This window comes from Lacerta agilis, chromosome 6, assembly GCF_009819535.1.
Source record: "Lacerta agilis isolate rLacAgi1 chromosome 6, rLacAgi1.pri, whole genome shotgun sequence".
Lineage (NCBI taxonomy): Eukaryota > Metazoa > Chordata > Lepidosauria > Squamata > Lacertidae > Lacerta > Lacerta agilis.
The window spans coordinates 5,602,719-5,624,044 of record NC_046317.1 but is presented as its reverse complement, the minus strand read 5'-3'; the positions used below and the strand labels follow the sequence as shown (position 1 = coordinate 5,624,044).

The 21,326-nt window shown below is 43.1% G+C and overlaps 1 protein-coding gene across 1 annotated transcript in view; it reads left to right on the top strand.

Annotated features, from left to right (window-relative positions):
- Positions 1-18,946, top strand: part of LOC117047998 (sterol O-acyltransferase 1-like) — a 31,174-nt gene extending 12,228 nt beyond the window's left edge. The window contains exons 3-16 of the mRNA XM_033151296.1: positions 824-882; positions 3,832-3,980; positions 4,089-4,148; positions 5,504-5,611; positions 6,984-7,266; positions 8,493-8,571; positions 9,128-9,209; positions 10,410-10,455; positions 11,511-11,640; positions 12,668-12,765; positions 14,915-15,013; positions 15,838-15,973; positions 16,722-16,867; positions 18,402-18,946. Of these exons, the coding sequence (XP_033007187.1) occupies positions 824-882; positions 3,832-3,980; positions 4,089-4,148; positions 5,504-5,611; positions 6,984-7,266; positions 8,493-8,571; positions 9,128-9,209; positions 10,410-10,455; positions 11,511-11,640; positions 12,668-12,765; positions 14,915-15,013; positions 15,838-15,973; positions 16,722-16,867; positions 18,402-18,458 (1,532 nt within the window). The 3' untranslated portion in view covers positions 18,459-18,946. The remainder of the gene's footprint in view (positions 1-823; positions 883-3,831; positions 3,981-4,088; positions 4,149-5,503; positions 5,612-6,983; positions 7,267-8,492; positions 8,572-9,127; positions 9,210-10,409; positions 10,456-11,510; positions 11,641-12,667; positions 12,766-14,914; positions 15,014-15,837; positions 15,974-16,721; positions 16,868-18,401) is intronic.
- The last annotated feature ends 2,380 nt before the right edge of the window (positions 18,947-21,326 follow it).

Below are 21,326 nucleotides of genomic sequence, written 5' to 3'. Positions count from 1 at the left end.
GGCTCGCCCCCGCGCACATACGGGGGGGGGGGGCAGAATCCCCTCCCCAAGAATGGACGTCCTGGTAAAAGTGCTGGCTCCACCCCCCGCACACACGACCCACTCACTGACTCTGACTCTCTCTCTCTCTCTCTCTCTCTCTCTCTCTCGCCTTCCCTCTGACGACGTGGGTAGGATCTCACCTCCAAGATCCCCCTCAGACCATCGCTCTCCCAATCCCCCCTATCTCCCTCTCCTCTCTCCTCCTGGGCTGTCTGGCCTTGTATAGCCTGTATGTGATGACACGTCACTACATTGACAATGGTGGTGGCTATGTGGCTATGCAGTATTGTGATGTCATGCTGCTCACTATGTGATTGGTTAGGATCTAAAAAAGTATGTTTTTTCCTTTTTACCTGTCGCTGGTGTGACTTCTATGAAATATTTTTGCATAAAAACACTCCAGGAATGGAACCCAACGTTATGCCAAACTTTCAAAGCAATCTGTGCAGTATTTTTAAGAGATTATTGCATTTTAATGATCTGTTGGAAGCCGCCCAGATGGGCAGGGTATAATTATTATTATTATTATTATTATTATTATTATTATTATTATTATTATTATTATAGATGTTTCCCGTACAGTTTTTAATGCCTGTATTGTTGTGAACTGATGCATGATTATAAAGTAAGTAAAGCTTATTTTTAAAGTTAAAAAAAATGCTTTAAATTTCCAGTTTGCATACTTTTCCTGTTTTGTTTTTCATACTTGTGGACTACGTATACCCAGTATTTATTGTCCTCATCGTTTACAGTACAGTAATGATTTGTTTTTTCCTCTTAGGTCGTGTTGACGTTGACCATTTGGTCACTCGAAAGATGCAGCTTTTGGTGGAGGCAGAGGTAAACCTACCTGAATTGTAGTTAATATGAGTTGACAAGGAGGAATCCCTAGGTAGCAGGAAACTCCCATCTGTGATGGAACTAAGCATTGTGCCCGCCTGTTAGAAATCCTAAATCCTGTAATTAGGTGTCACTGAGTCTGGGACTGCTGAAAGATTTCCTCAGATGCAAAAATCATAAACAATGCTCACTTTCCTGTGAGCTCTTTTAAACTGAAGAACTGAAGATCGTTGTTCCTAAGAATATCAGATCTTGGGCTTCTGGCTTTTTATTTTATTTTATTAGAACCATTACAGTCCTTTGTACCTTTATTACCCCCCAACCCTTCAAATGTTCATGCCTTTCTCCGATGCCTTGGAAACCTTCAGCTGCTGTTGTAGGGCACAGGAGGCGGCTAGGCTGCTTTCCTCCTCTAGTCTGTTAGCAAGTGGGATGCTTCAGGAATTCATTCTGTGTGAATTCCGGTATGAATAACCTGATTTGGTTTGATCCCCTGAGGCACACTCCATTGTCTCTTGAGACAGACGGATGCCAGCAATAACAACCTGATCTGCACCTCCTGGCCAGATTGAAACTTAAACCATTCACCCACTTTCACGTTTCTCAAATATTCCAGCTCTTTGCTATGAAAGCATATCAAAATGCATTTGGAAATCTTGAGAGAGAAATGTGTTTTTAAATGAATTAAAAGAAAAAGCAGGGCAAAACAGAATTGTGAGTGTATGAGAAAGCAGATAAGTTTTCAGATATTTGCTGCTGTATGTTGTTGTAAGAAAAAATCTGCCCTTATTCCCTTATGGGGTACACAAGAGCCCTTACAAAGTCCTTTGCAGGTTCTCCATTGGTAGGAGTAAAAAACAGAGGCCAACCAGAGAAGATTGAGAAGCAAAGCAGCTAGTAAGCTTGATCTTTATTGAAGCTGTTGCAACAGCAGTGATTTTTCAAGGAAAAAAGACCCAGAACAAAGCAAGCATGCTCTTATAAAGACATTTCAAAATCCCTCCTGGAGTCTAGCTGACCCCCAGAAACATCAGTCAGGATGCAAGCTCATCACCCAGATGCATCACACCTACACCACACAAAAAGGCGCTATCTGATGCCTCTTCTCAGTAGCCTGGCCATTCCTTTGAGATGGTAAAAAGGTAAAGGGACCCCTGACCATCAGGTCCAGTCGTGTCCGACTCTGGGGTTGCGGCGCTCATCTCGCTCTATAGGCCGAGGGAGTCGGCGTTTGTCCGCAGACAGCTTCCGGGTCATGTGGCCAGCATGACAAAGCCGCTTCTGGTGAACCAGAGCAGCGCACGGAAACGCCGTTTACCTTCCCACTGGAGCGGTCCCTATTTATCTACTTGCACTTTGACCTGCTTTCGAACTGCTAGGTGGGCAGGAGCTGGGACCGAGCAACGGGAGCTCACCCCGTGGCAGGGATTCGAACCGCCGACCTTCTGATCAGCAAGCCCTAGACTCTGTGGTTTAACCCACAGCGCCATCTTCTTTAATTCCTGGGACAATTAAATCCCTCACCCCTCCTTCCTTGAAGAGACCCATTTGGTAAACATTTGGTCATTTTGAGAGTCAAAATGGTGTGAGACCTGTCTGCCTCAGACATGTGGCCTGTTTGCTTGAAAAATTAATAATTATATCTATATATATCTATATAGATAGATAGATATATGAATTGTAAATTCTTATAACAATGTGAAAAATAAAAAAATTATTTTAAGAAGAAGAAAGTCTCACAGACTGGCTGTCTATCACTAGCCAAAGCATTGCTGCTCCTATTTAGTGTAGCTAGAGCCACAAGAGCTGCATATCAGTGTTTTGGTAAAGTGGGACTGGAAGGCTGTAGGATTAGGCCGTTCCTGCATGCTACTGCTTTGGACTGTAGGGAGGATTTGCATGTGGCTCTAAAACTATTGCTGGGAACCCTTTTGAGTCTTTGAACTTATCAGGGATTAATTAGTGCGAAGATGCTTCCCTGGGAATGGATAACAGCAGATGACCTCTTTCGCCAGGCAAATTCCAAGGGCTACATGGAAAGCAAGAACTCAGGTGTTGCTCAGGTGCTGTTTGCCCTGTGCAGCAGAAACTCTGTAGCTTGCTTTCCCTCTCTCTTGGTTCTTTCTCTTTGTTTATTCTTCACTCTCTCTTGGCATCATTCTTTGTTGACTGTGTTGGCAATGGCAGATCAATCAGCCCTGTATTTTGTAAACAAGCAAACAAAACACCCTGTGCTAAGCAAGGCAGCCCGGAAACTTCCTATTGGCACTTGTTTGCTTGACTTGCTAAATGTTAGCCATCACAGCTTCTGTTTTTTAATAACTCTGAAAGTACAAGAATATTCCTCTCTGCTTGCCCCTGACGCCCAAATAAAAGCCACATCAAAGCAATCTTAGTGCTAAACTTCTAAAAATGCATGGGAAATCATAAGTGAAATGTGTTTCCCTGTTTAATTTCTTTAAACAGGCCCTTGGAATTTGCCTGGGGAAAGAGGTCACCTGCTGTTATCCATTCCCAGGGACCTTTTTGTTGGGTTTTGCTAGCCAGGGTTCCACCTCTGAAGCAACTTCATTAAACAGTTAGCTGTTCATTTTTAAAGAATCTTTGTGTGTATGGTGGGGTGTTAACCAGAACTGAGCATTTTGTGGGAGAACATGGTGCCTTCTTACATCCTATTCTTGGACTTGTCAGCTTTCCTTAAGTTTAATAGACTAAAAGAGTGTGTTTTGCATACGTTTGGTATTTGACTAGTAAAACAAAAACAAAACAAAAAGCCCCTGCCGAACAAGTCAGATTTCTGTCAGATATGTCGAGTGAGTTTATTTGTAACCAAGATGGGAAAAGATAAAGAGTAACATGCCATTTTATCAGGCAAATTCTAGGCAATACTTAACAATCCTACTTAAGGTGTTCTCTTTTCTATTCCTCCCTCCCTCCAAATTTTACCAGCAAATGAAGCCAGCTTTCATGCAGCGGATTGACAGCCACTTTACAGAATTTGTAAATGGCTTGATTGCAAAGTCCGTGCAGCTTGAGTCTTCTTCGCCCCCTGCCTTCTCAACTGGGTGCTCAGAGAAAGATGGTGGCTTCAAAAGCAAGTATGTTGGTTCTTGGCTGAGTCTGAAGCAGAGTCAATTTGTTGATTTCTTTCTTTTTTTAAAAAAAAAAACTACAACTACCCTGCTGAATATTTGTTCTTTTCACAGAGGATCAAGAGCACCTCCAGAACATGGGAAAGTTTTTGTTGCTAGAAAGTCTGTCTTGGAGTGAGTATGTTAATGAGATTATAAATTTCACTAGTGCCCTTGCTTAAGTTAAAGTTGCCTTGATCCAGAGGGTGGCTTATCTGCATATCTCGCTTCTTCCTCCCAGTGGATCCCATTCATTTTTATACCTGCGTAGACTGAAAGCAGGTATTCCTAATCTTTTGAAGTGCTCCAGTCAATTGGCTATTGCACACCCCTGGTTCTAACTTGGATATGGCTGTTCTGTTCTGTAGAAACTGATCTACAGACCAGAAGTGTCTATTGCTAAGCAATCCAGTCTCTTCATGGGTGGTCTGGTTCTCCAGTAAAGTTTGCGCCTATCTAGTAGTAAGGACTTCACAGTTAGCAAACAGGTGCCCTAATAGAACCAGGCTGGCCTGTCCATCTAGCCCATAATTATCTACTCCTGACTGGCAGTGGCTTTCCAATGCTTATTGCAGTGGCCTTTTCCCATGACAATTTACCTGATTCTTTTAAACTGGAGGCTAGACCCAGGGCCTTCTGGAGGCCATCTGTTCCCGAATTCCTCTTCCAAGGTGTAGCAAGAGCTTTATATGCAAATGCAAATATGTAACATTAAACTTTGGTACTTCTGCTTGAGGAGTCTGGGGGGAAGAGCAGATACAATTGCTTTGGGGACCTGATCTACCCCTCTTCTAGTTAGAATTATCCATGCTTGGAACTCCAGTTCTAAGCAAACCAGTCTGCTAGAATTGTTGCTGAAAAGCACTTCAGTTTTGTCTGTTTTCCTTGGGAGCAGAATGCCAGTTTCCCCACCGTTCTTGAAATCCATCACATTTCAGGGACACAGTCCTGCATCATATACGCACTCAAGGTCTAGACGAGCATTAAGATGTGCCTTGTTCCATCTCTGGTAGATAAGAATGTTATTGTTTGTTTTACTTGGCTCAGTTGAAGGTCCTACCAGGTTGTTGTTTTGTTCCAGAAGATGCCTACCAATATATCTTGTTGATTTGGGAACAGATGATTCACAGTAAAATGCATCCCTCCCCACCTGTCAGAATGGCTCATGGGGGGAGGGGGACCGAAACATTTAGCCTGCTGGTTCGAAACGATTCTAGAATCTCTTTGTCCTGTACAGCGGCACCTCTTCCCACAGTACCCGCCCCCCAAAAAGTGGTGATGGTCTTATGTATGTTGACAGATGAATTTTGTAGAAAATACTCAGAGAAATTGTACACTGAGAGTGCTCCCACATTACATTTGAAGGTGGAAAAACTTTCAACTCCTAAATTTAACCACTGGAAGTCCTGGACTTGCATCTGGATTGAGGGGAGTTTGTTGTCATAGTGAAATGTTCTAATGTGTTTCGTATCCTTTTCCCCCCCCCTCAGTGAGCTATTTGAAGTGGAACACATCCGGACCATATATCACATGTTCATTGCTCTCCTCATCTTGTTCATTCTCAGCACCCTCATCGTAGACTTTATTGATGAAGGAAGGTAGGAAAATATTGAAGGGATCAGCTGGGGTTTTTTTTTCAGTGTTGGACTTGAGACATTTAATATTTGAACCAATGAAAATGTATTGCTTTGTTTGGGTACAGGAAGGTGGAGGGGGCGGAGAGAGTCCTGTTGCATAAGTGGGAATCCTTGCGGTGATTCACTGCTTATTTAGAGTTGCATTGAGTATAAGCCTCAGTGTTTTATTTGAAGAAACCCATCAGGCGTTCAGATGATGATAATGCCTCACCCGTCTGCCTGAGTTTCCCCAGCCACTCTGGGTGGATTACAGCACATGGGAAAACATCAAACATTAAAACCGTCCTGATACAAGGCGGCCTTCAGATGTCTTCTAAAAGTTGTATAGTTCTTTATCTCAATGACATCGGGTGGGAGGGTGTTCCCCAGGGAGGGCGCCACTGCCGACAAGGCCCTCTGCCTGGTTCCCTGTAACTTCACTTCCTGCAGTGAGGCAACCGCCAGAAGACCCTCGGAGGTGGACTTTAATGTCCAGGCTGAACAATGGGGGTAGAGATGCTCTTTCAGGTATTCTGGGCTGAGGCCATTAGGACTTTAAAGGTCAGCACCAACAATTTGAATTGTTCTTGGAAATGTACTGGGAACCAGCGAAGCCCCTTTAGGAACGGTGTTATATGGTCCCGGCGGCCGCTCCCAGTCACCAGTCTAGCTGCCGCATTCTGGATTAGTTGTTGTTTCCGAGTCATTGGTCAAAATCGAGCAGCACTTAAAATCCAAGTTCTGCATGCAAAGACTTTGAAGATGTGCAGCCCTGCCAGTACTAACTGAAAGGCTGCAGGCTATGCCACAATAATACAAGTTTTCCCACATGTGTGTACTTATCCAAGTGGTCCTGGATCTCTGTAGGGGTTGTATCTGTCTGTATCTGTGTGTTTGCTTTCTGGCAGGCATAGGCAAACTCCGGCCCTCCACATGTTTTGAGACTACAATTCCCATCATCCCTGACCACTGCTCCTGTTAGCTAGGGATGATCGGAATTGTAGTTCCAAAACACCTGGAGGGCCGGAGTTTGCCTATGCCTGCTTTACAGTGTTCTGTGCAATATAAAACCTTAGGGTGTATACTTAAGTTCAGTATTTGTTTCATAAGATTTATACATTGCCTGATTCTAAAAGGAACCTCAAAGCGGTATACGAAAGATAAAACAAGAAAATCATGAGAAAAACACAACCATACTCTAAAACATACAAAGCTTAAATACGAAAACAGATTAAAATTCCCTCAACTCTCATTATAGAATTCCTTAACTGTTACTGATTTCACCTGATGGAATGTATATTTTAACCCAAGTATATGATTTTAACTTTCTTTGCTGTTTGAATCTCTTTTGAAGGTTGGTGCTGGAGTTTGATCTCCTGGTCTTCGCTTTTGGCAAATGTTCTGTCGTTGCTTCCACTTGGCTTTACATGTTCCTGTCCACCCTGACTGTGCCCTATGGGCTCTTCCTGCTTTGGGCCCAGGGCTACCATGGTTCCGCCCACAAGACAATCCGCTCCGCTTTCTTTGGGGGTCTCTTCATGATCTTCCAGATATTTGGGCTTGGAGTGGGACCAGCTTACATTGCCATTGCCTACAATTTACCCCCAGCCTCTGCGTTCATAGTGATACTTGAGCAGGTGAGTGTCAACTGGAGAGCTAGTTTCTTCTCGATGTAGATGAAGGTCATTTCACAAAGCTTAAATTAGCAAAATGCTGCTTTATAACAGGATTTGTGTCCTTAGCTAACCTGTAATTTTGTGTACACATTCCACTTTTGCTTCTGCCTGACTTGTGGTAATATTAGCGGTGACAAGTTTTCATTTTTTCCAAGAGATCGAGCCTAAGGGTGTTAGAAATGGTCAGATGCAAAAAGAAACTCACCATAATTCTTAAGGTTCCGTAAGTACGGTGATGGAGAGAGTAATGCCAGTACAACTGGAAGCATGCTTGGAGGATACTGATTATCACGACCTCTTGCATTCTGGGTGCTGACCTGTTTTGAGACGGAATCTGCTTTGGTTCCCCTGATCAGAGAATTGTAGAGTTGGAAGGGACCCCATGGGTCATCTAGTCCAACCCCCTGCAATGCAGGAATCTCAGCTGAAGCATCCATGACAAAGGGCCATCTAGTGTCTGCTTTAAAACCTTCATGGAAAGAGATTGTACAACCTCCTAAGGGAGACCATTCCACTATCAAGTAGCTCTTATGGTCAGAAAGTTTTTCCTGATGTTTAGTCCGAAACTCCTTTCTTGTAACGAACCTATTGGTTCGAGTCCTGCCCTCCAAAGCAGGAAAAAACAAGCTAGCCCCATCTTCCATGTGACAGCCCTTGAGATATTTGAAGATGGCTAACATATCTCATCTCACTCTCCTCTTTTCCAGGCTAAACATACCCATCTCCTTCAACCGTTCCTCATACAGCTTTGCTTCTTGACCTTTGATCACCTTAGTTACCCTCTTCTGCACACATTCCAGCTTGTCAATATCCTTCCTAAATTGTGGTGCCCAGAATTGGAAACAGTATTCCTGGTGTGGTCTGACCAAGGCAGAATAGTGGTACTATTACTTCCCTTGATTTGGACGTTATACTTTTGTTGATGCAGCCTAGAATAGCATTAGATCTTTTTGCTGCTGCAGCACACTGTTGACTCGTGTTAAGCTTGTAATCCACCAACACCCCTAGATCCTTTTCACATGATGGATCACCTTTATCAAAAGGTGTACAGGGGAACTGTGGCTCTTGGTTATCTTCCTCGATCTCTCAGCAGCTTTTGATGCTATTGACCATGGTATCCTTCTGGACCATCTCTCCCTTAATTGCAAGATGTCAAGTACATTTTATCTGTTATTTCACTCCTTTAGGTGCGTCTGCTGATGAAAGGCTACTCTTTCATTAGGGAGAATGCTCCTCGAATACTTTCCTTTACACCACAGAAGACAAGTGAGTGACTTTTTTCTACAATAACTGTACAGCTGTGGGGATGAAGGCTCCCTCCCCTCTTCCTGTTCTGAGGGTTGGGTTCTGTGACATGGAGACAATTCACAGACCTGTTCTAGTTCAGAAGAATGTGTGTATGGGCCTCCCCATGTTTTGCAAGATTGCCAATACCATGCAACTTGTCAGTCTTCTAATGCTTATTGGAATGGGAGTACACTTCTTGCAAAGGATATAAGAGAATCCTGGGTTTAGTGGAAAAGGGGAAAGTGCTCTGACAATAGGGAGTTTATTGGGGAAGGGAGGGCTTTAAACCTGGGGTGGACTAGAGGTAAGGGACTTGTCACAGACCTGTCTTACTCATTGTAAAAAAAATGTAGGATAAGAATGGCATATAAACCATCTCATTGGACTGAGAAATTGTAGAAATGTATTATTTGTAAACTCAAGCATTAATAAACAGTTTGAGACCCATAGAAAATAGGATGGAACCCTATGGGTTTATTTTTTAGTGTGTGGCATTATCTGGTACTAAACAACTCTCTCCCTTCTGCTTTTTCAGACACCGTCCAAGTTCCTAAAGTTTCCCAGTACCTGTATTTCCTCTTTGCTCCCACCCTTATTTACAGAGATGACTATCCCCGGTAATGTCATTGTAGTTGCTCCATTGTGACTTGGCAATTCTCATAGCCATTGTGATTGCAAGGTTGGACTGGATGTATGCTTCATAATGGAGGGCACAAAACACGGGTTGGGAACCTCAGGCCCAGGGACAGGTGCGGTCCTCTGCAGTAGCGTAGCCTGGTGGGATCACAGGCATGGTTGCCCTGGGTGCAAAATAGTTATGGATGCAAAAGTTCAACACCGGGGCAGCCTCAGTACAATAGCACACTTCTGTTGCTGGGATCTGTTGAAAACAGCTCCATTCAAACCAGGTGTGACCTCTCCAGACCCCAGATGAATCTTCTTATTTCTCCTGAGTGATGCAGACAGTATTAGGCAGTTGAATGTGCATGTATACTCCATCTGTTTAAGCCACTCCACACGGCCCCAGGCAATCCACGCTACACCACTGGCCTCAGCCTCTCTATCTGTTGCTCCACTCACTTTTGTCTCTGGCCCTACCCACCACTGGGTCTCTAACTTAACTCATGGTCCTGAATTTCATTGAGTCTTCTCCAAGTAAAGGTTAGTTGAAGACAACCATTTGTGTCTCTGAATTTTCCCGGAGCAGGCCTAGTAGGATCCAAAATGCATTGGCTCAGTGCATATCTCTTTTGAGCACATCAGAGCCTTTTGCTTCTGGTTCCAGAAACAGGTGCTGAGTCTGACCATTTTGGCTTTAAGATATTCTACTCTTCATGGATTTTGATAGGTTTTCTATATATAAGGTTCTGGAGTTCCTTTGTAGAAGTTGCAGTGTTATACTGGGTTATCTTTCTATTTTTCATGGTATTCCAAATTCTCCAATCTGTATATCCCATTGCCCTCAAATACTCCTTTCCTTCTTTATGCAAAATAACAAACTGATTAAAAATAATAGTGCAGCTGCACATTCAGTAAATCATGCCATTTGAGCAAAGTCATAACTAGCAAACAGACTTCTTTACAATAAATATTTGCTGTTCTGGAATAGAAATTGGATTGTGTTTCCTGCAGACTACACCAGCTCTGCTATTATTTTTTATTGCACTTATTAGTTGCTTTTATCATGGAAAGTAACTCAAAGTGACTTGCTGTCTAGCAGTTGTTTGTAAAATTCTCACAAATTAGGTTTCAATTGATGCCAAGAAAGCTCTGGTCTTGACTTGGGTGTGATGACTGTGATTTCCTTTTCTTTTCAGAAATCCTAACATAAGATGGAGCTATGTAGCTACCAAGTTTGCACAGGTTAGATATTTCTCTTCCTTTTGGGATTCCTGTGTTTCTGCAAATAATTATACAACCTTGAAAACTGATAAGAGTTACTGGTTCATAAAAATACTGCACAAGCCTGTATTAGTTATTTTTATTTTGGCATTAAGAAATAGAGACAATGCTTTCTGAAGCTTCCATGCCTGGTCATCTGGAATTGCATCCTATTCCCTTAGATTTGGATCGCTGAATGAATAATTACCCCTAAACTAATGACAAACACACCTACCCATTATAAGATAAATAAAACAGGATACAATAGTACTAAATGACAAGCCTTCCTAAACCGACTTTTAACCAATGTCTGTGTGCTAGTCCTCTTATCATCCGTAAACGTTTTCCAAAGTTTAGGAAATTGTGAACAGTGCAGCATCTGTATATTGTATTTATTATTTTGCGGATTAGCTAATTTCAAGCACGGTCGTATTTCTCAAATGGAGGTGTAGTCCTCCCCTGGGCTAGGCTAGCCGTGCAGTGTCACAGATCCTAAAAGTTCAAAGGACAATCTTGTATAAAAAGATATTCTGTTAATCAGTCTCTACTCGTGGGACCTGCTCCTTGCAGGGCAATGAAACCACTACCCTGGCAGCTGCTGTCGGTAAAGCAGGGATTCCACCTGGGCCCCTCCACATACGCACATGCCAGCAGCGCACCTACCCAGGCCTCCCCCGTGGAATGCCCGTTATCTGAAAGAAGCACGGACTATTGGACTATTGTAGTGGCACTGAAACCTTTGGTCAGCTGTTGCCTATGGCTGCATACACACCAGCCTTTTAAAGCACATGGCTCCCCCCCCCCCACAAAGAATCTTGGGAACTGCAGTTTATTAAGGGTGCTGGGAGTTAGAGCTCGGGGGTGTGTGTGTAAAGTGCATTTCCCAGGATTCTTTGGGGAATGCCATGTGCTTTAAATGTATGGTGTTTCATCAGCTTAGATCTGTGCATATTGGTAACTGGGATCAGCTTTCTCTCTTACAGCTTCCTCCTGTGCTACTTTTATAATCAGGGGCTTTTGTTTTTACTCCTGTCTAGGTCCTTGGGTCACTCTTCTATACTTACTATATATTTGTGAGACTCTGTATACCTACATTTCGGAACTATAGTCAGGAGCATTTAAATATACGAGGGCTGGTCCTTTGCATCTTCAACTGTATTCTTCCAGGTGAGTGCTTCTGCGCCCCTTTTAATTCTGGAATTTTTCAAAACAACAAAAAATAATCAGATGCAGTGGTGATATTGACAACAACTGGCAGAGTATGGCCTGTTGGATACATGATCTTAGCTTTGACTTGAAGGGTTCCTGAAAACCTGTTACTGGGGCAATAGCTTAAGCTGAGCGTGAATCTCACTGCTCTGAGAGAACATGGGGTGTTGCCTTACACCGATCAGACCATTGACCCATCTAGTTCAGGGTTGTCCACAATGACCAACAATGGATCTCCAGGGTTTCCAGACAGGGAACATTTCCTGGCTCTACCTGAAGATGCATCCACTCACTACCACTGAGCTACTGCTCTTCTCTCTGAACAGCTTTTGCAGTATGTTCCTTCATAATACCAGTACAGGTAGACTGGAGAAGGTGCAGTCCTGCTTCATCCATTTCTCCTTTTTAGTCTTGTGCTGGGGATGGAAGCAGTCGTTAGTTTCTGGACTCAGTTCAAAGTGCTGGTTTTGACGTATAAATCCTCATGTGGCTCAGGACCCCAATACCACAAGGGCTTCCTCTCTCCTGGTGAACCAGCCTGGTCACGGCATAAATATCTTAGGGAGGAGTGGAGGGTGGAACATGGAAACGGACCCTTTTAGTGGTGGCTCCCTGCTTGTAGAATGCGGTCCCCAGGGAAGAGTGCCTGGCTGCATCATTGTCTGTTTTAGGTGCCAGGCAAAAACCAGACTTTTGGTTCCTAATGAGAGGGTAATCAGTTATTTACAATGCCCTTTCTTGGGCTCACACTTTTCAGTGGGGTGGGTAGGATTTGTTTTTTTAATATATAGATTGTTGCATGGGCACTTTAGGTCATGTTTCGTTACTGCTTTTATATTTGATTTTAATATTTTTGGTCCTATTTTTCTTATGTAAGTTGCTTTTGAGATACTTTGGTGTAAAAAGCAGCAACTATAATAAATAGTAATAATGTCATTAAGAATGATATAAACCTAAAATACATATTTTCCTCGCTTCTCTCCAGGTGTGTTGATGCTGTTCTTGACCTTTTTTGCATACCTTCACTGCTGGCTGAATGCTTTTGCTGAGATGCTGCGGTTTGCTGACAGAATGTTCTACAAGGTAATTGATATGCAAGTCTCATGGTATCTCTCTCTCTCTGTCTCACACACACACACAACACAACACAACACACACAGAAGCACAGGTGAAACTCAGAAAATTAGAATATCGTGGAAAGGTTCATTTCTTTCAGTAATTCAACATAAAAGGTAAAACTAATATATGAGATAGGTTCGTGACATGCAAAGCGAGAGCCTTTATTTGTTATAATTGTGATGATTATGGCGTACAGCTGATGAGAACCCCAAATTAACAATTTCAACTTTGGGGTTCTCATCAGCTGTACACCATAATCATCACAATTATAACAAACAAAGGCTTGACATACCTCGCTTTGCGTGTCACGAACCTATCTCATATATTAGCTAATGAAAACAATTGCTTACATAAATGGACTTTTCCACGATATTCTCATTTTTCGAGTTTCACCTGTATTTGTTTTCAGTTGCAGAGCATACCTTGGTTAGTGGAACCCTCCATTTGATAGAAATGTCAAGTGTGTGTGTGTCAGTGCTGTCAAGTATCCCGTTTTCCCCGGGATTCTCCCTTATTTCAAGCAGTTTCCCGCTGCTCTCCCTTATTTTTTATTTCCCTTAAATTTCCCGTTTTTAATGGAAGCAGCTCCTCCCCTGCTGGCCAGGGACTGGGTGGGAAGACCTCGCCTACTTGGAGAGAAAAGCCTCAGCCCTCAAAGCAAGTGGGAGCCGTTTCCCGTGCTTACAGGGGGGGTGTATTTCTCCCCCTGCATCAGCCCCTATCTGTTGCCACCGAGCCCCTCAGCCGGCCAATAGGGTTAGCTGGCGGGTGGAGCCTGGCTGCCTTTGAGCAGCTGCTGCTTCCTGTCCTGTTTTGATGGGATCAGACAAGAAGGCGATGGGGCTGTCCATCGCACGGAGCACATGGCTGCCCTCATCTTTGCTCCGCTCCGAGCCTGCTTGGAGTTTACATTGCTGCTCCGCCCACTTTTGCTTCTGGCTCCGCCCACCACTGACATGTGACTGTCCCCGGGATAGGTGAGACTGCTGATCCCTTATTTTCAAATCCGAAACTTGACAGCTATGGTGTGTGTGTGTGTGTGTGTATGTCATTTTGCCATTGATGAGGTTTCTCCTCCCTAGAGAGGCAGATCAGATACCAGTTACATCGTTCTTCTCAACAACCTGTTAATACTTTCCTTTACCTCTGGTGAAAAAGGGAGCCTGTGCCTTTTTTCTGTTGAAATTCCTGATTCACAAGCCTTTTTTGGTTATGTGTTGTGTTACTGGGCTTTTTGGATAGTATTATAACCTTGATGTGACTTTTAAACAAGTGCAAATAGTTTTGAGTATGGTGTCATGGAAGAAAAGTATGTCCGTTCTATAAACTATTTAGCAGAACTCACCTGCAGCCTTCTTTTAGTGTTGGCATATAATGGCTCCTTTAAACTTCCGCAATGAAGTGTTGCTGTATTCCTTTTGGCACCGGCATTTTGCCTATCCAGACATGTACAAATTGAAATGTGTCTTAATATGTTTTAGCTTATCTACTGATCTTATCCAATGTTTTCAACTTTTATTGGCAATCTTAATGCCTTATTTATTAGGTTCTATTTGTATTCAAGCAGTATATACATGTTGTTAAATAAATGAATAATTCCAATGGATCATACAAATGTGGGCTCTGATCCTGCTGCTGCTTCCACTCGGGGCCATTAATGATTAGTTTGTGCAGTTTAGAGGACAGTGATGGAAACGCCTTCTGTAGTTCAGCTACCTTCTATATTTCTCTCTACTGAATGTGCTTTGCAGGTTTTATCCCCCCTACACTGAATTACTGTTCATGTAGAGAAAATGTCACATTTGAATTAGCTCTGATCATTTTGGATCTGAGCTTTGGAGACCTAGTGCAGCTGCAAATACTGGGACACCAGTGACTTATTCTCAGGGTGGCTGTTTGGGAAGGAGGAGGTGAAGATTTAATGCCTGCGAATGAGCTCTTTGGGATATTCAGTTATACATTGCAACACTACACCAGATGTTCTTAGAGATTGTATTGCCAATTGCTCTAAAACATTTGAGTAGCAGGAATACACTTGGCACTTTGATCCTGCAGTTTTAAACACTGACTCTAAGGTCTCTGCTGTTATTACATCCCTGACCCTCTCTTGCAGGACTGGTGGAATTCTACATCTTATGCAAAGTATTACCGAACCTGGAATGTGGTGGTGCATGACTGGCTGTATTACTATGCATACAAAGATTTCCTTTGGGTAAGCAACCATCTTCTAACGCACCCCCTCTCTTCAACTCTAATAGAAAGCCATTTTTAAAAAAGGAATGGCAGAGATCTTTACATTTCCCCCACAAAATGATTTTATTAAAGTTCTTTTTTTAAAAAAAAATCATATTTATTGATTTTCCAATACAAATCTCCAATTACCAATCAAATCACAATCCAAATTAATTATACAATTCCCAATTAAAACAATTCCAATTATGCCAAATTTTTACAATTTTTTTGGACTCCCCATGTCTTGGACTCCGGAACGATCTTCACCTCTCTTTCAGTTGCATTCATAGTCCTAATACTAAAACAACACTTTATTTTATTAAAGTTCTAATGCAAAGGTGAATTACACAACATGTAAAATACCTAGTCACTTTACTCATATAGAGATCTGACAATAGCCTCTTTCCTGGTGAGGAAGGTGGAAAGAGAGAAGGTTGTACTTATGGACTCTGGTTTGTATCCAGTGGTGTCTTCAACAAGTATTTTGGAGGGCACTGTTGTTGTTTTTTTACCAGTCTACCACCAATTGCAGCCCTCTATGCCATATCCCACACTGTGCCAGCTCTCGCGTTAAGTGTTTGTGGGGCTGCATTGAGTAGGAGGGATCAGCAAAAATGAGCTGCCCTGCCTTGTGCAAGTAGAAGTCCACCATTGTGCAATAAATATGAATGGGCAATTTAAGGGTGGTTATCAGAAGCTGTTCACCGCTGTTTTTGAAAATTGGATATCCTCTGATACATTCACCTATCAGAGATTCACCCTTCCCCTTGTTTGTCTGTCTCTCTCTCTCTCTCTCACCACCAGTTATTTGGGAAAAAATTCAAAGCAATTGCTATGCTGTCAGTCTTCACTCTTTCTGCTATTGTGCACGAATACGTCTTGGCCGTTTGCTTTGGTTACTTCTATCCGGTCCTGTTCTGCCTCTTCATGTGTTTTGGAAGTAAGTACAAAATATGCCTTCCAGCAGAAGCAGAAGCAGTTTCTGAAAATACTGAGGTTTGGCTTTTAGCAGCCATCTGTACTTAATGTTCTAAGATGCAGGAGCAAAATAGGAAATTCTTTCCAGTAACACCTTAGAGACCAACTGAGTTTGTTCTTGGTATGAGCTTTCGTGTGCATGCACACTTCTTCAGATACACTGAAACAGAAGTTACCAGATCCTTAAATATAGTGGGGGAGTGGGGAGGGGTATTACTCAGAAGGGTGGTGGGAATGGGTGATCGGCTGATAAGTGTGGAAAACTTATCAGTAATACCCCTCCCCACTCCCCCACTATATTTAAGGATCTGGTGACTTCTGTTTCAGTGTATCTGAAGAAGTGTGCATGCACACGAAAGCTCATACCAAGAACAAACTCAGTTGGTCTCTAAGGTGCTACTGGAAAGAATTTCCTATTTTGTTTCGACTATGGCAGACCAGCACGGCTACCCACCTGTAACAAGATGCAGGAGGTTTGTGTTCCAGCCTGCCCTAGCATTTGCACCCTCAAACCTGGAAGCCTCTCCCGACCCCAGTTAAATATCCATTTTCTGAGACTGATCATGGCCATAGTGGGAGGGAGGGCTTCCTTGGCTTGGCTGAGGACTAAGTACTGCTAATGCTCCAAACTGTAATTTGTGACTTTCTCAAAGTCTCACGAGATGATCATTAACATGCATTCTGGGTACATTTTAATTTTCTTCCGTCAGTGGTTTTCAACTTCATTCTCCATGACCGTCGGAAAGGCCCCATTTGGAATGTGTTCATGTGGAGTACGCTCTTCCTTGGCCAGGGTGTCTTACTTGCCCTCTACAGCCTGGAATGGTATGCTTATAAGCACTGCCCTTTGAAAAACGTGAGTATTCCACTTGTCATTGGAAGTAAGAGGATTAATGCAATTCTGGGCTGCATCAATAGGAGTATAGCGTCTAGATCAAGGGAAGTAATAGTACCACTATATTCTGCTCTGGTCAGACCTCACCTGGAATACTGTGTCCAGTTCTGGGCACCACAGTTCAAGAAGGATACTGACAAGCTGGAACGTGTCCAGAGGAGGGCAACCAAAATGGTCAAAAGCCTGGAAACGATGCCTTATGAGGAATGGCTTAGGGAGCTGGGTATGTTTAGCCTGGAGAAGAGAAGGTTGAGGGGTGATACAATAGCCATGTTCAAATATATAAAAGGATGTCATATAGAGGAGGGTGAAAGGTTGTTTTCTGCTGCTCCAGAGAAGCGGACACGGGGCAATGGATTCAAACTACAAGAAAGAAGATTCCACCTAAACGTTAGGAAGAACTTCCTGACAGTGAGAGCTGTTTGGCAGTGGAATTTGCTACCAAGGAGTGTGGTGGAGTCTCCTTCTTTGGAGGTCTTTAAGCGGAGGCTTAACAGCCATCTGTCAGGAATGCTTTGATGGTGTTTCCTGCTTGGCAGGGGGTTGGACTGGATGGTCCTTGGGGTCTCTTCCAACTCTATGATTCTAGAGCTGAGCTGCTATTCTGGCCTATTCATTCAAGGCCTAAGATGTGAATGTGAAATTAGAAAACTCCTTCCAGATTTTTAGAAGGTTGCATTCTGCCCAGAATAGATACCGTAGAGGTTTCTTTCTAACAAGAATAACAAGCAGCAGGGTCAGCACAAAACTTTGAAACTTCCTCCATGTCTTTTTATATGAATACTGTAAAGCTCTGAGCTAGTTTCTGCCCTTCTGGAGAGATGAAAGCCAAAGGTTCTTACAGGATGGAAGGGGGGCAGTAAAGAAGGTAGGGAGAGGAAGGTAATGGGAAAGAGTGAAAGGCCTTAGCGGAGCATAGTGGTTTCTTCGTTCTACTTGCTGTGTTCTGTGATTCAACTGCCAGCTTTGGATCTCCTGGGTTCAAACAGAGAGAATTCACTACTTCTTTGCCCCATTTAAGATGCAGTGCCCACTGCCTTTCCTCATTTAATATGTAGTGCCAAATCAGCCCACATGCACATGCATAAGCCCCTGGGGCTGGTTCTTGGACAGAAGAGGCCTCATAGTAGCTGGAGCCAAGTAGGATTGTAGTTTCAGGATTGCAGACACCTTAGCAGTTCTACTTGACCTGGAAGACCTGCCATTCTGAGAGATAAAGCGTCTGGGTAAAGCTGCCCCAAAGAGAAGCCAATCTGGGGGGTCTTATAGGGAAAGGCAAGCCTTTTCCCACCCCCACCCCACTTCTAATTGCCTTGATTGGCTACTGCAAGTTGGGTGGCCACCCAGGCTTGAGAGACGGCAAGTCCTTTGGTCCTCTGTAAAACACTTTGGTTTCATCACTGGCATTTGTTCACATGGCTAACAGATAACTCTACAGAAGTGAAAGTGCCCAGCATTTCCTGCCTGACAATACTGTTTCTCTTGTGTTTTATAGCCCACTTTCCTTGACTATGTGAAACCGCGTTCCTGGACTTGCCATCTTAAGTTCTGACACCCTTTGGGATATCCCTCTACGTCAAGGCCAGAAGATGCTTGTCTTTTAAACAATGGCGACAAGTTGGGCTAGCGTGTTAAAAAGACTGCAGTCTTTTTAAAGGGAAACTGTCTCTAGTTATGGCAAATGATGGCATTTTTTCACTCAAGGCAGCTAGGACTGCAGGTGGCTTGGCAGATGGTTCTCTTTCCTTCGGCAGCTCCAACCTGAGCCATTTCCATGCTGGTCATGAAACCTACTGAAAGGTTGGTGAAGGAATTTCCGGTGAAGTTTTTTTGCCTTTTGCAAACAGTACTCTATGTGTTACTACTTTTCTCTCTTACCTGTCTGAAATAGGCAGTATTGTGATTGGGGTTAGGCTTGCCTGTCTGACCGTAACCGTCCTTCCGAATTGCCTTTTGAAACGGGACACTTGCTCAGTATTTGTATGCATTCTTTTGCTTGTTGCTACAGCACAATATGTGATGGAGCCAGTGGCCCACAAACACTGACTTTGCTTTTTATTTACGGTCACCAGCCAACCTCCTTTCCTCCCCACTCCCAAGAATAGGCAGAGGCTTTGAGGGAGATGCAGGCCTATTTGCATTGGGGTGTGGAAAAAGTAAGGAGAGTGGGAGAGAGACTTGCGGTTTCTTACCTTTCCCAAACCACGGCCCAAGCGAGGAGGGCTTGGGTCTGGAGATGTGTGCTACTGGACACCCTTCTTGTTGGAGGGCCAAGTTCACTTGCCACTTGTATGTGACTTTGTGGATACCTGGTTGGAGAAGCAGTAAGATGTTTTACACCCTTTTCCATAGAAGTAGCCACAATGTAAATATACGAGTTTTGATTCATCCACAACCTTTAATTTGCCAAAACAAATAGTTGTTGAAATGTAAATTGGCCTAGGAAACATGGAATCTGTTAACTTCTGCTTTGAAGGAGAAGGTTACTTGTGCTTATGTGTCACGAAAGGTACGTCGTAACTTTTTGCCTTGTTTTCAAGCTTTATTTCCTCCTCTCCCCCTTTTGAATAAATTTTCACTGGGTGAAGTGTACCATTTAGGTGTAGCATCTTCCTTTGGATACTTGGCCTCTTAATAATATGGGCAGTAAAGGTTGGTCTTTTCCTCACCAGGCTCACTTTGCCCTTTGGCTTATGATCCAGTAAAACAGGCAGCATTAAATTAATTAAGTACCACAATTAAGGTGCAACTTAAATTGCAAACATGTTGCACTGTGAGTAACTTGCATTCTCTCTGCCACGGATGGCTACTTGCTGCTTTCTTGTGGGCAGCACTGCAGTGCCACAGTAGCCCATGGTCTGGAAGCCTCGGTGCACACATGGGACAGTTTTCTATACCAAAAGTGGGTGCTGTCTGCTACTAAGGGCTGCATCATTCCCATTTTAACCAGAAACAGTGTCTTCAGGGGTTCCTACTCTCTAGCTAAGGACCCAAGCGGACCTGAAGCTGTTTATGCAATTAGTTCTTTTGAAAATAAATAGCATGTGTGGAGCCCCAATGTGGATTGGAATTGTGGCATAGGGCTGAGGAGCTTTAACAATAGGCTCCCAGTTTTCATCAGGGGGACCCCCAAAGTGCTATGTGGATTAAATTTCTATAAGCAGTGACATGCTGCCCTTTGCTACATGTCCAGTTTTAAGTTTTTGCATTCCTCACTGACGATTACTGTAGCGAATGCAGTTTGTGCTGAAGAATCTAGAGTGTGTGTTGGCTTGAAATGATCTTACTGTACTGCTCCACTTAAAACACTGGTCTGCTTTGTGAGACAGCCTCGGGTGGGTGCTGTGCTTAGAGCTACAAGAGGAGAGACTGTGTCATTGTGAAAAACAATACCCCTATATTGCAGACTGCTCTCTGTGTAGTCTATAACCTAGAGATGTTCACTCAGCTGCCCTAAAGTGCATTTCTGACATATTCTAATAGTGCAAAGGAATGGGGGTGAGGAGGCTACATACTAGCGTAGGCACATACAAGAGATGCAAGGTTTTTTGTGTCCCTGCGCTGCTGTCCTTTGTATTGTCCTAAATACGGTGCCCTAGTAAATTCTAGGTGCTGGCAGCTTTTCTCATGTCATCTAACTGCAGCAAAAAATAAAAAGAAACTTAATTCTGATTTATACTGCAGAAATAGCTTACGTGATAAGTGTGCTAATTTTAATCAGTACTTTGACATGACCCAAGTGTATCACCACTTAGCTAAGCTATGTGTTCCAGGTTTATTTGACTAAGGTGGGTTTCATTGATATGTGTTAATTTTTGTGGATTTGGGGGAAAGTTCCACCTGGACTGATTATTATGAACAGTAGTTTCAAGATGCCAAATGTCAAGTACAGTATTCAAACTAGTTCAAAACTTAAAAATTCACTGAAACAGTACCCACTTTTGGAGAAAGATGAGGAAATATGAGCATCTGAATTTGGATCAACACCCTGTGTAAGCTCCGAAGGAGTCTGATGAATACCCTTAACAAACACACTGTTTTTAGAAGCTACTCACTTGTAGTTGCAGGTTCTATAGAGGTGTGAGTGAGACTTCTGTTCCTATAACATTACAAACTATATGTGCAGATTGTAGAATTGCTAAATCAGTGTTAACATGATAGACTCATCCATTCCAAAAAGCTTTTTGCTTTTGTTTTTAAATTGTCTACGATGGCACTGTAATTGTGATTATAAGAGGCCTGGTCCACCCAAAGAATTTTCATCACATTGTGTCCTTTTCTGCTGCTTGTTTAAAGAGAACCACACAAACCTCCGTCTTCAGAATATAATTTGAGATTTTATCAAATAAATACCGTTGTCTTTGGGAAATGCTTGTACTTTTTTCTAAGGGGGACGTGTGGGAAGATCAGTATACTAATA